This window comes from Podarcis muralis, chromosome 1, assembly GCF_964188315.1.
Source record: "Podarcis muralis chromosome 1, rPodMur119.hap1.1, whole genome shotgun sequence".
In the NCBI taxonomy this organism is placed as follows: domain Eukaryota; kingdom Metazoa; phylum Chordata; class Lepidosauria; order Squamata; family Lacertidae; genus Podarcis; species Podarcis muralis.
In genome coordinates this window covers 76972751-76988607 of record NC_135655.1, presented here as the reverse complement: position 1 = coordinate 76988607, position 15857 = coordinate 76972751, and the positions used below count along the sequence as shown (strand labels likewise).

At 44.6% G+C, this 15857-nt stretch overlaps 1 protein-coding gene across 4 annotated transcripts in view; it reads right to left on the bottom strand.

The window, feature by feature from the left end:
* The window catches only part of IRF7 (interferon regulatory factor 7), a 21420-nt gene extending 5563 nt beyond the window's left edge, over nucleotides 1–15857 (bottom strand). Inside the window, exons 1-11 of one of the 4 annotated variants that reach the window (XM_028735435.2) lie at nucleotides 15611–15844; nucleotides 11376–11517; nucleotides 10098–10263; nucleotides 9202–9397; nucleotides 8673–8758; nucleotides 7319–7367; nucleotides 5328–5411; nucleotides 4597–4818; nucleotides 3630–3842; nucleotides 2850–3233; nucleotides 892–1010 (exon numbers count right to left, since the gene is read on the bottom strand). In XM_028735435.2, coding sequence (XP_028591268.2) covers nucleotides 892–1010; nucleotides 2850–3233; nucleotides 3630–3842; nucleotides 4597–4818; nucleotides 5328–5411; nucleotides 7319–7367; nucleotides 8673–8758; nucleotides 9202–9397; nucleotides 10098–10263; nucleotides 11376–11398 — 1542 coding nt within the window. In that variant the 5' untranslated portion in view covers nucleotides 11399–11517; nucleotides 15611–15844. Of the gene's footprint in view, nucleotides 1–891; nucleotides 1011–2849; nucleotides 3234–3629; nucleotides 3843–4596; nucleotides 4819–5327; nucleotides 5412–7318; nucleotides 7371–8672; nucleotides 8759–9201; nucleotides 9398–10097; nucleotides 10264–11375; nucleotides 11518–15610 lie in introns of all 4 variants that reach the window. The other 3 variants (XM_028735425.2, XM_028735445.2, XM_077931846.1) reach the window with 3 other exon arrangements.

Below are 15857 nucleotides of genomic sequence, written 5' to 3'. Positions count from 1 at the left end.
AGACACGACTAAACGACTAAACAACAACAATAATGTGAGCCAAGGATCCAGCATTATGTTCCAATAGATATCAAGGTACTAAAAATAGAGCTGGTTTCCCTCCAGGAGGAGGGACAAGACAGTGCGACAAGAGATGTCTGCCAGCCGTCAACAAGCCAGTGAGACATAGTAAGAAGTGTGTGTCGGTGTGTGTTCATGCACACCGAACAACCCCTTTTGAACACTGCTCTGTTGCAGGAAAAATGTAGAATACATCAGAGCTTGAATTAAGTAAAAAACCACTAATATGAAGGGTCATGAGGGGAACAGGTATAGGACTAAAAGACAGGGGACTGGTCAAACCCAACCTACTGCTTCTTTAGAAGTACATGGGAGTCCTCATTCACACTTCCACTTGTTCGATGGCAAGAAAGCACGGGTCCAAGGGGTTTTCTGGCGGCTGCATGCTTTCTAGCTGGGAGCTGATGTGAGTAGAAGTTCAAAATATCTAGAGGGCACCAAGTTGGCAAATGTTGGAATATGGTATTTTAAAATCCACTGGGCAACCTTGCCATTCTGCTTAAGCCACTTCACACAGTTGTTACAAGAATAAAATACTTTTGGGGGAGATGGGGAGGTGCAACAATTATGCACAGCACCCTAATCTTCTTGGAGGAGACATTACTTTGCACTGCCTCCAAATGTGCTTGCGAACACATGCATCACACAGGTATGCTTGCTAGGGAGTCCAGAGTAACCGTGGTTCCTTTTCTGAAAGCAAGCCAGCTTTGCTACCATACCAGTGGTGGAAATGGCCTTCAGATTTTGTCTGGACAAGTGGACTAGAAAGTCATTTTATTCCTAAAGGCAGTACTGTGCGCTGTTAACTTAAGAGGACTGCTTTTTGCTCACCTTCACCAAGATGAGCTTGGATTCCTTGGGTTTGTCAGATGCAAAGGACTGGCCAAAGCACAGGTAGATGGTGTAGTCAGGAGAGGAACATCTCTGACCATCACGGAAAGCCCTCAGTTCTGTTACAAAAGAGAAAGATCCAAGGCTCTTCTAAGTCACTTTGGGGATCCATGAACAGAAAGGGCAATAAAAAACCCAAAGGTGTTTTCACTTGTCTTGGTAAAAAGCTACTTGTGCCATGTGTGAAGGTTAATGAATAATACTGAACTCCCAAATCTCATCAGCCCAGCCCAATGGTCAGGGATGAAGGAATCTGTAGTTCAGTAACATCTGGAGGGCATCATATTGCTATCCCTGCTCTAGGCAATATAGATTTAGAGATGTTTGCATTGCATTATAGGCCAGTTTAAGAAGAAATCAATATAAGCCTTTTATGTGAAAAGAACTTTGGAATAACAGGAAGCTAAAGGAGTGATTTTCAGTTAATCAAGAAGCTCTTCACCCAAGTTTGCAAGTGCCAATTTGCAACTGCAACAGCATATAGAGATTTAACGTGTAGGAATGGACTTCTATACACAGGTGACAACTGAGTCTGAACTGTGGGTTTATCCACACTTCCTCTTATCTACACTTCCTCTTTCCACAGGAAACCCACTTTTTAGCACTCAATCGGAGCAGATGGCAATCCAGATTTTCTCTGGATTGACATTTGCTCTGATTTAGCACTAAAGAGCGGGTATTCCCTGGGAAAGGAGTGGGGCAAAGGCAAACCATGCCTAGAAAGTATGGGTCAAGCAGAAAACTGCTCCGACACGTGCTTCCTAGCAAGGGACAAGCAGAAGTGTGGATGAGTTCTGTGAACATAGTTTAATAACAAAAGCAGCGGAGACTGAACAGTGGCGATCTCCTGCTCAAGCAGAGGGATTAGCAGGTTAGCTTTGTAACCTCTGCTAATACAATAGGGGAAGCCATCTCTGTTTTAAGCAGGGGACCGTGATTCAAACCCCTCACTGAACTGGTTTCAATTTGGCTGTGTGCTGTGAACAGGTATGTGTAGTCAATGCAGGATTTAACCCTCCTTTGCACCCATCAGACGATGTCGCAAGTGGTGTCAACTGATGGGTGGGCAGGTGTAGCTTAGGGTATGGTCTTGTGGGTGAAAGTGGACCCTGGCAGGCTAAGAGGTTCTTCACCCCTGGCCTTAGGGTCAGATGCTCAGCTCTTAGCCCCTACAACACTGACCTACCTTATTGGATCACTGTAAGGATTACTAAAATAGGGTATGTGAACTGCCTCATATTCTCTAAACCACTCCAAAAATATTAAGCAGCATTACTGCTCTCCTTCACTTCGGCACTGCCAGAAGCTTGACAGGCACAATGAAAACGGGCCACAATTAGTGCCATGTGTACCCTGCAGTAAGCAGTCAAAACTCTGTCAAGACATGCTCCTCAACCCGCCATACCTGTTGCTTATTGCTCCAAGTTCTGCTCCAAGCTTTGTGGACTAGAACGCACCTTTAAAAAAGGGGGTGGGGAGCAGAGATTCTGAGAATGATACATTCTGCACCCAATAACAGCCTCATCTCACTCATATCCCTAAAAGCTGAAATGGTAAGGCCTGGGTAGGATGAAAGTCACAGGCTACTGATAACACCCAACACCATTCATTGCACAAGGCACTTTTGAAATACCGTATTATGGCCAAATCACAGCTAAGCAAAAAGTCTTACTGCCCCCTAAGGGAGGCCTTTTATGACATTGGGGAGGTTTTAATGCGCACAAGGGTTCCAAATCAAAGCCTTTGGGCCTGACCCATGTCTCAGGTGTTTTCTCCATGACTCAACAAAAGCAGTTTCACAACTGTGTCATCATGTGCCTGTTTTTAAACGAGTCATGCATTAACACACAGTTTAATTTCGTGCCCACAGAGGAAATACCATGTTCCTAGAGAATCACCTTGACAGAATCTTTCATAGTTGAAGATGTCAGTTTCTTCCTCCCGTCCCAACAGCCTGAGTGGAGGACGCGGTGCTGTGTGGTCCAGCTCTTTGGAGAAAGCCCAGAAGACCTTACATCGACCAATTCGCCAGGCACAGATCTTATTGTTCTTCTGGTACAGCAGCAGACCCGCATTCTTCAGCAGTGTCAAGGTATGATTAACTTGCTTTTGATCAGGAAGGATCTCCGGGTTTGGAAATAGAACATGTTGTATCTGCGGGTTTCCTCCAATTTCACAGTATGGGTTGTATGTGAACATACAGCTGTTAAATTCTACTCCTGCTTCATGCAGCAGCTTCCCGCGGTAGTAGATAGAGACATCCAGATTGAGAGGGGCACATCCTGAAAGAGACAAGACCATGCTTAATCCAGTGGGGGAAGCTTACTAGCTCCATGCCTGCTAAGGGGTGCAGGCTGACAAGCCATCTGCAGTGCAGCACAACGCTTACACCGACAGAGGAAAAATGCTATTTGGTGGTAGCAGCAGGTACATTGATAGAACCATCATATCCAACAGAGAGGAAGCTATATTATCATCCGTGTGGCTAACTTAAGGCAGTTAGCAGTACAGCTCTGCTGCACATAAGCTATAGCTAAGCAAACAGCATATATTCCCTACAGTGCTGTAGAGGTTTGGCCCTCTTCTTTAAGACCTTGCTGCCCAGAGACCTACACCCATTGCCCTCATGATTCCACATTTGTTTTAGACTTGCTCAAAAATAGGATGCATTCACTAACCTGCATTGTTCTGCAGTGGAGCAGCATGAAGGGGGGGTTGTTCTAGTGGGGAAGGGGCAACTGGAGGTGCAAATGTCTTCTGTTCCACCATGGCTTGCTGGTTTGGAAACAGATGGCAGTCATTTCTCAACAGGTTGCTCATCACTCCATTTCCCTGAGGTTCTTCATTCAGGAAAACGTGTTCAATGAAGTTGTTATCATACAGGGCTTCTCCTAGCACAGAAGAGGAACACCTTGGGAATTCTAACAAATGTTATGCATGCCCTAGCTCAGCCTTTGCTGACCTGGTGCCCTCCAGATATTTGGTATGCCAACTCTCAACAGTCTCAGCCAGCATGGCAGTGATCTGCTTGCACAAGGCTTATGTGCAGGTTACGTGTAGCTCTTTATTGAGCATTCATTCAGATAATTTTTTTGTGAGGAGGTTATGTGACAATAAGCATTCACACTTGTACAGAGTTTATACAGTACATCTTCCCATCCCTTAGCCCAAGACTTTTTAGTGCATTTCCCCCTCAGTTTCCTACTTGCAAAAAGTCAAGGTTTCTTTTTAAAGTGGATTATTATTATTATTATTTGCACCAGAGTGCTTTAATTCACTTTCATGGCACAAACTTAAATTTCTGGTATGCAACTGAACCCCTGGGGCAAACTACTGGCAGTCTGGAGGTAACCACAGTCTTCTGCTTGTTGCTAAAGCAAATCAGGAGCATTGCTACACCTTGTCCGTTCTGGATTTTTTGTTCATTAGGAACTACCATATTTGCTTTGGACATCTGATACTAATTCAAGCAGGCTGAAAATCTTAAAATAGTTTATCACATGCAAGTTCCAGGAATCAAATGGCGATCCAATGAATCAATCTCTCCAGTGCTCCAAAAACCACTGCGCAGCTCAGTAAAATTTCTTTTTAGCACAATTATTCATTTTGGAACAGACATGCAGACTGCAGAGTAACTCTACTCACCCACATGGTTAGCTTGATTTATCCCAGGAGGTGTATTTTGTTGAGGAAGCTGCAGTGGATGAACGGCAATTGGCTGGGAATTCACATTTGGTGGACGTGCAGCCAGCCAGCCGTCTGCTACTTTGCAACAGTTATTTGCCAGTGGTTCACTCACTACTCCAGGCACCAGAGGCAAGCAGCTGTTTTGGTCGATACAAGGGATTGTATGTGCAACTTCCCCTGCTGTATTGGGGTGGAAAAGAAACAAATCAATGGGAGGGAGATGAAGGAAGCTGCACAGAGTGACTGGGGAAACCTAGCTAGATGGATGGGGTATAAATAAAATAGTAGTAGTAGTAGCAGTAATAATAATAATAATAATAAATAACTAATTAATAAATAATAATAATAATAATTAATAATAATAATAATAATAATAATAATAATGCAACTCAAGAGAACTCACTAGCCTTTATAACAAATTAAGCACAAGACAATGTGAAATTTGTATGCCATGCCTCTTGAACAAATTTTGAAAGATGTAGGGATATATAGGTTCTAGCTGCACCGGCTCACTCCCCATCACATACACACACGAAATATTGTACATTAAAGCCCCTGAGCACGAGATCACATTTGTCATTAAAAGTATCTGAGCAGCAGCTAGAAACAGAAATGTGTAGCCATCCTCAGAACTCAGAGGCTGAGGAAGAGATGCAAGGTGATTTTGCCAAGCCCACAGCCAGACCTACCTAGAGGATGTTCTGGGACAGGAGCCCAGGAGACTTGTGAAACTTCATCAATGTCAGCCTGCTGCAAAACCCACTGGAGCACATCTAGATGGTAAAACAGGCATGAGCAGTGATGCATTTGGGCAGATGAAGTCTATACTGGTTCAGAACGATGTTGATGTGGATGCTGCACCAGTCCTAATTTTAAAGCGTTTAACGCCTTTGAAATTCTCTCTTCTTCTCATGCAAGTTTAGAGGAGGAGGAGGAGATGCAGACAGAGCCCACAAAACGGAAGCCAGTGCCAAGTATGTGATAAATAACCCCCCATCCTTTTGTATCAGAAAGTGATCTATCATGCCCACCCCCAGGTCCAGTGTGTGTCCCTTGCCCTCCAGAATATGAGCTCATAAAAATCAAGCCAACTATCAAATCTGCTCTAGAGGAGCTGCACCTTGGCTGCGTCGCCTGTGCCTGGCGCAGCTCAGCTCCCTGGGCCTGACCTGGGGGAGGAGAGCAGGCGAGTGGATGGCAGCACTGCCGCTCACCCCTCCTTGGCCGTGGCACACCTCAAACCTGGTGGCAGCAGCTCTTCTGACCCGGCGGCAGAGAGCAGCCCTCCTTGGTCACTCAGCTGCAGTGGCTCTGTGGCCAGGTCAGATATGACCTGGCAGCAGAGAGCAGGAGGAGAATGGGCAGCAGCTTCCCTGCCTCTCTCCAACCCTGAACTGTGGCGCACGGAAGGGTGCCCTCCACACCCCTCCCCCCTCAGGGGTGCAGTCTTCATGCCCCCCGCCCTGGGCAGTGCGGGCATACACTCCGCCCCAACCACACCTGTATATAGGGGCAAGGTTATAGACCAATACTTAAACCTGGTAGCATAGTAGTGCACAATCCTCAAAAACAAGCGTTATGTACTGCAGACGATTAAGTTCCATTAGCAGCTTAGTAACTAATTCTGCACCAGGTGCAGCTTCCGGACTGAACCCAAGGCAGCCCCACACAGAGCACGTTACAGGAATCAAGCTGAAAGATTATCAAGGCAGGAATGACTGCCACGTGTTTTCAGCAAGCAACCAAAACAGCTGAATCTAATCAGAGGCATATCTAGTTCAGCACCACCTTCAACAACTGCCAGCAAAACGCCCCTGGAAAGTGCCTCTCTGGACAAGACAGGGTAGCGGTTTCCCATTTGTCAGATGAACAAGGGGATGCCTTGATTTTTTCAGTTGCTACAGGGGCTAGGGAACTGTCTGTGCATCTGCCAAAGCTTTTAAAAAAGTGATATCTAAAGGCCAGTGCCCAGCAGGAAACTGCACAGTGGTGATGCTGTTTTTTGTTTTCGTTTCCATGTTAAAGTTTAACGTGTATACATATTCAAAATCCTTATATTGAAACAGTTCCAAAAGTAACCACTCATTTGTGAAGCTTCTTTCTCTCTCTCTAGTTTCTCTGGTCATTATTTCTTTTAATGAGGTGGGCAAAATGGCTTGATGCAAGCCATATGCCAGGCTTGGAAATTTGCATGAGCAGCCCCCAATTCCAAATGGTTGGATTAGGGATTCCTGTGCGGGTTTTCATTTTTTTAGAACTTCCAGTGGATCTTCCAATATCAACTGATATTTTTCAATTGCTATGCTGGGTGTGTTGTGATCCTACAGGGCTAGGCATGCTTCCCTATGGTAGCTCTGTCAGGCACGTTTCATTCCGATGTGGTGTAGTGGTTAGAGTACCGGACTAGGACTAGGAGAACACAGTTCAAAGTCTTGCTCAGTTATGAAACTCACTGGGTGACTTTGTGCCAGTCACACTCTCAGCCTAACATACCTCACAAGGTGGTTGTGGGGACAAAATGGGGAGGAAGAGAACCATGTATGCTCTCTTGAGATCCCTGGAGGAAAGTTGGAATGCAAATGTGATAAATGAATAAATATAGCAAAAATATGTTCTAAGCATCTACCCCAAATTTATGTCCGTAAACCAGAAAATGAGCATTCAAGTTTTGACAGCTTACCTGGGCATGGATTTTCCAGTGACAGGGATTTAAAAATATCATCGATCTCCTGCTGTAAACCAGAAAAATAAAGTTTTCTCCAAGACGACGATACATACAAAAGATGCTGTTTTCAGCATCTTGAAATGATACTATTGCAGCTTATCCCAGGAACTTTCAACATTTTTAGTAATCAACTGTATTTCAACTCTTGTGATTCAGAGCAACAGCCTTGCCTTTTAATTTGCAAAAATTGAAGTTAACCCAAACAAAGACAAGAACTAGTCTGGACCTTCCAAAATGACTTACAGTACATTCAGGATTGGGAAGCATTTTGGCCCTCCAGATGTTGCTGAACTACAACTCCCATCAGCATAGCCAGTGGTTCAGCCAGATGTTGTGGTTCAGCAACATTCTGGGGGGCAAAGGCTCCCTCACACCAGCTGTGCATGCCTAGTACTGAGGGAAGCTTCCCTCAGAGCTACAATCTCAAGAGCATTTCTCATAGGCAAGGTTTCAGTCATTTTGAGTCTCTCACACATATTTAAAGTAACGTACGTTTTCAAATACAAAATTTGGGATCCAATCCTAAGCATGTCTATTATGGAGTCAGCCTGCATAGGAATGCACTGCTAAAATGGCTTGTGCTTAATTGCAACATAACCATCCCCTGTGAAAATGTCCAGTATGTATGAAGTCTGGAAAGTCTGTTGGATTTACTCCTGTAATCAGCTGCACAAAGCTGGCCAGCAACGGGACCATTACTCTTTGCACAAATGCTATTTGCTAGTGCACTGGAGCACAAAGACAGGCACATCTCCTTCTTTCCTGCCACATGGCAATGACATCGTTATCACCAGCAGCTCCATAAACTGTTTTGCTGCAATGCACTTCCCAACTTCCCATGAAAACATCATGAACATGTGTTCATATATTGAAGCTCCTGGATAATCTTTATTATTTTTATATATGTAAAATTTGGAAAAAATTAAGAAACAAACACACTGATCTGCTTCCAAATTAATCAAAACCTTTAAGTTGACTGAGAAGCTGCCTCTAACAGACTGAATCCCTACAGACAGGGATTCTTCATGTGTCTGCCATCACTTGAGATGGCTGTCCTTCCATTAGTTCTTCAGCAATGTTCTCCCTTGCTCAAGGAGTTCTTTAAACATGAACAGGAACACACCCCACCCACCAATAATTTTTGCATTCACATCGACTTAATTATTGGATGTTTATTCATTAGAAACAAAACCCTGGTCTAGAGTCCTACACCAATGCATTGACCAGCTCTAAACTGAATAGCTTTCGAATTGTTCCACGGCCCTCTCAAACCTATTGTGCCCAACACAATAGCCCAACACAATTGTACCTGGGTTGTAGACTGGTGTAGAGCTGGGGATCCGTCACTGCAGGGGCTCATATGCAACTGATCAACTTCCTGGTTACTTCCACTGACTTGGAGAGGAGGAGACACATAGGAAAAAAGACACAATGAACAACAGTTCCAGGATGAAATGCAAATACAAGAAGATACATACTTTCGTGACCTGGTTGCAGAGAACTATGGCCCCATCTGCACTATACATTTAAAGCAGTATCATACCACTTTGAGCAGTCATGGCTTTCCCCAGAGAAGCCTGGAAACTTTTGTTAAGGGTGCTAAGAGTTGTTAGGAGACCCTTATTCCCCTCTCAGCCCTACAATTCCTGGAGTGATTTAAACAATTTAACAATTGATCCCTTTTAAAAGAGATTACAATTTTTTCAGACCCTGGAATTCCCTTGAAGCATGAACAAAGAAAGCCTGTGGTGGATGCCCACACTTCCTGCAATTTATCAAGCACTTCATGTTAAAGAAAGCTTTGCAGCCCTAACCCTGCATCCCTTTTCTGTCTTTACTTGTGTCGGCAGGAGGATTAACAGGCGATGTAGAGTTGCGGCTGCAGGGGATGATTCGGTACACGTGGTAGTCAGGGTATTCCGATTCAACTTCTTCAAATCTTTTTGTACTGTTTAAGGCACAGCGGAAGTTGGTTTTCCATCTGGCTGGGTTTAGTACACCTTCGTTGTACTTTCCGCTGACCATAGCCCATGCCTTTCCACACAGAAACATGGGAGAAGAAGAGATGGAAAAGTGTGAAAGAACTATTCTGATGAAGACCACATTCACACCACGTTTTTAAAGCACTATGATACCTCTTTAAACAGTCATGGCTTCCCCCAAAGAATTCTGGGAGCTGTAGTTTGTTAAGAGTACTGACAGTTGTCAGGTGACCCTCCCAGAGCTACAATTCCAAGTTCCCTAGGAAGAGGGGTTGACTGTGAAACCACTATGGAAATTATAGCAGCTGCAGGGTGCCTTCAGAGGCAGGGTACATTGCATGTTTGCAGAAATGGGCACTCTGCATGCCTACCAGAGAATCTGCTTTATTATTCAGCTGCAACCGCTGGCAAATTGGACTCCAGTCTGTGAAAGCTTATGCCACAATACATTTGTTAGTCTTTTTAAGGTGCCAGAAATGGCTTTTATACTAGAGAGTTGGAGGAAGTCAACGTAGCATTAAAGAGATCATTCTGCTTGCCTGATGGAATGACCTCTCTTCTCCTTCCCCACTCCTGGTGCTGTTCTGGGGTTGGTGTCTCCGAACCCCCTCAGAGCCAATTTGGTGGGGGTGCAGGAGAGAGGGGACTTTCCAACTGCACTACCAAAGTTCTTAAATGGCACAACCCATTAGCTGAATCTGGCCATGGCAAATACATGCAAGAAGTCAGCCTTAGTAGAACGAGAGTATTACCTGGAAAATCTTGTAATCACTTGCCACAAGGTTCTTCCTTGAATTGTGCTTCCAAGGGATACGAAAGGTTGTGTGGGTGTCATCAGTCCAGGCCACGCTTTCTTTATATCTTCCACTGTTGATCTCATTGATCAACCAGTCAAAGAAACGGACCTTTGGACGGCCCCTGAAACAGCAAAGAGAAATACTGAACTGGAGGTTCAAAAATACTGGAGGGAATGTAGCCTAGATATCACCCCAACATGCAGCAGCAGCGTCAATTACGACAGTTGCACAGGTGGCACAATGGCCCCAGAAATCACTCGTGTCGGACCTCTAGGAAAAAGAAAAGACATGGATCCTACACAAAAACAGATGCCGATTACCATAGCAACTTCTTAATAAACAACAGGTTGCTCTGGTCTTTGAAGTCAACACTTTTCCTCATACAAATGTCAAAAATACTTTTAAAGCAGCTGCTTCCTGGATACCCCCAGGACAGGACAGCCCAGCAATATAATTCATTAAGAGACATGAGAGTGAAGAGGGTCAACAAATCAGCAGCTGGAGGGCAACAGTTGAGTTGGATGTGGACTTCAGTCTGAACCTGAGCTTGTCTACCATTTGAACCATGAAAATAAGGGTGATTCGCCTTGATGAGAAAACTGCTTGTATTAATTATTATTGTCACAAGGCTGGGGTAAAGAAGGCGCACTTGGATTCTTGCGCAATAATCATGAAACTTGTACATATCTACTCACCACAGGTGAGGGCTGTAGTTGGCTAAGCCCAAACTCCAAAGCGCAGGCTCACCATAAAGTGGATTTTGACACTCAAGAGGAACTAAAACTAACTGGAGCAAGAAACCAAAGGAGCAACCTCAAAAAAAGTGTAGCAGGACAAACACTGGACCTACTATTATATTAAGTTTTACCTCAATTTTAGCTACCCTCAATGGCGCTACTGTTTGGTCATCTCATGCAGTAAGGTCTGCATTCCCAAAACTCAATTACTACTAGTAAGTCCTACTGAACACATTGGCTTACTTCCAAGTAAACGTGTAGGACTCGATTATGTTCTAGTTAATATGGGCTGCTACTAAATAAATAAATAAATAAATAAATGCAATGTGTGTGTGAAATGCCATCCTATATCAAGCAGACAGAATTGTCAGTTTTGGCTGACAAACTCAACCAACACAGCTTCAGGAGTTATTGTGTAGAAGTGTATGTTTGCACGCACCCAGTTCTCCCTCCCCGCCCATGCCTGCATGCCTCTGATTGCCACAAGAACACTCACCTCTCATTTGCTGGTGCAGCCATTCTGGAGTCAAATAAGTCTTAAAATATGCCTTGTGGCAAGTTGAAATATGACAGCTACACACACTGAATCTTGTACTGCTTAATGTCTTGTGGACTAATGGAAGATCATGAGGCAGAATCTGTACAGACCAGAGAAAATAAAAAGGCGGAAGCCATGTCAGCAGACTTGGTCGTTTTGATAGGTTTTATTACATGTTGGAAAACAGAGTTACTGTATGGCTGAGTTGCTACTAAGCGAGCAGAGGATATATTCATTAGGTCAGAGCTTTCCAAACTGTGTGTCGCGACACATCACTGTGCCAGCTGCAGTGTGTAGGTATGTCGTGCAAATGCTCCCCACACTCCTCCCAGGGCTGGAAAGGGGTTAGTTTAACCTCTGGTTTGCTAGTATAACTGTATTACTGTGTCGTGAAATGATGCAAGTCTAAAAAGTGTGTCACCAACATGAAAAGTCTGGAAAGCTCTGCATTAGGTTGTGCAAAATCTGAGGGTCCTCTATGAGGCTAAATACCATAATAACAGCAACATGAACCACCAGCAACTATCACAATCTCTCAGAAATATTACCAGAACTTCCACCCCACCCCCCCACAATAAAGTTGCTCTTCTACAATACACGGTGCAACTGGCATATTAATCAGGGCTGATAAACACACCCTCAAACAGCATCTACTTGAGAATTCAGGAGAAAAACAGGAGCGCTGCACTTCAGGAAGTGTGCCAACACCACCCAGAATAACAACTTGCACTACTTCTCTTTTATCAAACCATCAGCCGTTTTCTTGTCTGCAATGAGTTTCAACTTATCTGACCTCACCCAGCCACTTTCCAGGGCAGAAAAGCCTCCACAGCTGCTTCAGATGGAAAGGAGAAATAAAATTAACTGTCCTTCATATTCCAATGATGACCTAATTCCCTGCAGCTGTGAAGAAGAATGTGTGAGAGAGAAAATAAGATCCCTGAGGGACTTAGAGCGAATGTCTATGGAACTAATCTGGCAATATAAGAGCAGAACCACTACAAAACTGCTTCCATAAGTCCCCACCCACATACTAGATGCAGAAGCATATAATGGCAACAAAAGCTGCCATGTGGTCCAAGAGCAAAAAAGGAGTCCTGTCAGGGCAAGCTGGTGACATTTGCCACTTGAGGCAAAAAATAAAATAAAAAATCCCCCACCACAGATGCACCTCAAGATTCACATCTGCTTAAAAATATTAAGTTATAGTCTATTATTATGGCTAGACAGTCAGTGTCTTTGCAATCATTTCATTTACTAATGTGCTACCTAATTCAGCCTGCTTGAGAACTGCAAAAATCTAAACTACTCCCAACCCTAAAACCTGTAGTAATTTTCCAAACAGCCACAGCCACACATTTCAGCCTCACTTATTGCACAAAAGTGCATCTCCTAACAATATTTTCAGCAGTTTAGGATGAAGATATCTTGCTGCAGTTACCTTCCCATTAGTTGAACCTCTGTTACATCCTCATCAGTAAAACTCCAGGCCAACTGTACACCAATGCCATCTTAACTGAAGATGCTTCTTCAGGGGGCCACCAGGTGGCGCGTTGGAAGATGGCCGACAATAACATCTCTCTGACCCATACGAGGTAATTAAGGGGCTGCTATGGGAAGTATGCAGCCTTCCCACCCCACCCCTGGATATGGGGGGGCACTGCCTTGCCAGCGGTGTTCACAATGCACCCCTGATCCGAGAGATGGGGGTGCCGAACACTTGGCACGAGACCTCGGTGAAGTCAGATCTTCCTGACGCCGATTCCAATTAGCGCGTGCTGGTTAGCTTTAGCTCGGAATTATAATTGGAAACATACGATTGGAATGAAGCTGAAGCACATATATCAAGTAATGTTCGAGAGATAAGACTGCTGATTAATGGATCTCTGTGACCGGGAGTGATGGATGGATAAGTAAATCTTCTGATGAATCACCACTAGGAGACTGTATGTTTGGAATGAAGGGGGGGGTGGAGGAAAAAACTTTTTTTTCTTTGCACGATGTGATATTAATAACCCTTCACCCCAGATAGAAATAAGATCGTTGCGTTTTTATTAATCACAAGCAGGAATTCAAGAACTGTGTGGGATGGATTATAACAGGAGAGGGGATTGGTGAACGGCGAGAAAGAGGAAAATTTTCATGATGCAGTTAAAAAATGGCGTCTCACCAAGACAGGATTGCCGGAGAAAGAAGGACAGGGGGAGGAGAATCAGGATTATTCAAAAGAGAAGGAATGTTGGAATGCAAGCTTGACCTGACAGAGCCTCCTGACTCATTTGATTTATTTGGCAAGCCTGAGAAAAGTAAAGGACAGACCGAAGATTAATTTTTTTTATGGAAGCGCTGAACAGAGGCTGTCCCTGAGTGATATGATCTTTGGAGAGTACAAAACCCACACAAAGGATGCCTGTTTTCAATCTGCTTGTGAAAATTATAAGAGATCGCAAAGAAAGGAATATACGATAACAACAAGAAGAGAAAGAAAGTAATAAAGGACTATCTGGATTGAACTGGATAGAACTGTCTAATTAAAGCAGTAATATAAGTGATGTTTGGACTTGTTCGGAGTTTTGGACTCGTGCGGAGCTTGATGTACGGGTACCCCCAACAAAATTTAAAATTTGGCTGTATAATTTGAAACTAATGTGATTTGGATAATGTGATGTGATTGGCCTGTTAATAAAAATTATTTTAAAAAAAGAAGATGCTTCTTCAGGTACCTCTGCTGTCTGAAGTGGAGCAGCGGGCAACTAATTAGGGTTGAGGGAGCTTCCTTGGCGACCCTATCCCTTTCAGTGGCATGTTCTGTTCAGCCAGAGTGAATTTCCCCCTATGAACTTATGAGGGAGGTTAGAAAACAAATGTAATTTCAGAACCACACCAATTTACAGTAATCAAGCATTGGCTTCAAGTTACTGAATATTTGGGTAGTGCTGACAAAGGGCCATTTGTGCATTGTCAATAATTGCCCTTTGACAAAACTTTGAATAGGACCTGCCTAGTATTTTGTCTTCTGACATGTGCTACTGAAAAATCACCAGGGAAGAGCTGCTTCTCTGAGAAGCCAAAGGCGAGACTTCCCTTAAAAATGCCACTGTCCTGGTTGACTTCTGTTGCAATATTTTCTTCCTATTGACACAGCAGTTCAGTGTCAATGTCCTCTTCTGAGGAATTATCATCCCTCTTGCAAAAATACAGAAGCAACCTAGACTGCTAGGCATTTTAAAAGTCAGACCAGGGAACTACTGCATCAGTGCTGGTTCACATGATGCAAGGCTTAATTTGTGCCAGGGATTCTCATTCCTACAACCTGTTCTGTATCAGGGACGAGGCATGGAATATCTCTGGCCTAGCCAGGGCATTACCCTCCAGGTGCTGCTGCAGGACAACTCTTATCCCTAATCACTGGCCATGCTGGCTGGCACTGGTAGCTGTAGTGTAGCTCAACAACAACATCCCAAGGGTAGCATTGGCTACCCTTGGTGAATTTCCTCTATAGAAGGTATGTCTTTCCCTACACCCCCAGGAGCTATTTTACCACTCCTGTACATCTATGTCTGTGCAGATATAATTTTTCTTACCCCCCTGGGGGTGGGGGGAAGACAGTGATCGCAGCGGCAACTGCTGTCCACTGTGTGCTCGTCTGACCAACACGTGCTGCCCCAAAGTTGCCTACACGTGTAGCCTCCAGACATAAAGTCCTTACAAGCCATTTGACAGTGTGCACATCGGGCAGGTGGGGATTGCACGAGTATGCTAACTTTGAATATGTTCGACCAACGCAGGCACGCAGGGAGCTGCTCCTCGGGGCAGGCGCGCAAACAACAGATAATGTCAGCATAAAACTCAACTACGGGGGCTTCCACGGGGTAAATAATACGGTTACCAAACAGCCTTAAAAATTGTTCTCAAGAGCGAGGCAGTGCTCGCGCGAGCAACACTAGAAAGCCTGCGCAAAACTATGAGCTGCCCTTCGATAGGTTCGCTGCTGCAATCCTACACTCAGCAGCAAATCCCACTGACCTCACCGGGACTTACTCTCAGGTAAGTGTGCATGTTATGATTAAAACGAGGAAGACAGAAAATGATGCAAGTCATTCCTCCCTCGCTCTGCACTGAAGCTGCTCTACCTCAGCGACCCTCTTCCCCTCACCCCCCGGTTCCAGACACCCAATATAAAGGTGCGTTACCTGTACGGCTACCAGGTGTTTTCTATTGCGCGGCAGGTAGTGGAATTCTGGCGACATCAATACGCTCACGCCCCCTCCGGCGACGGCTTATATGAGAAGCCGGGACGCATTTCATTGGCTCCGAATGGCTCGGAGGCCGTCAGCGTCGGCCAATCAGAGGCAGCCGCCTTTCGAACGGGCTCGCGCCCCGCGCCCCGCCCCACGGAGTATTTTCTTTCCTCCCAAACAAAATCCTCGCCGGAGCGTA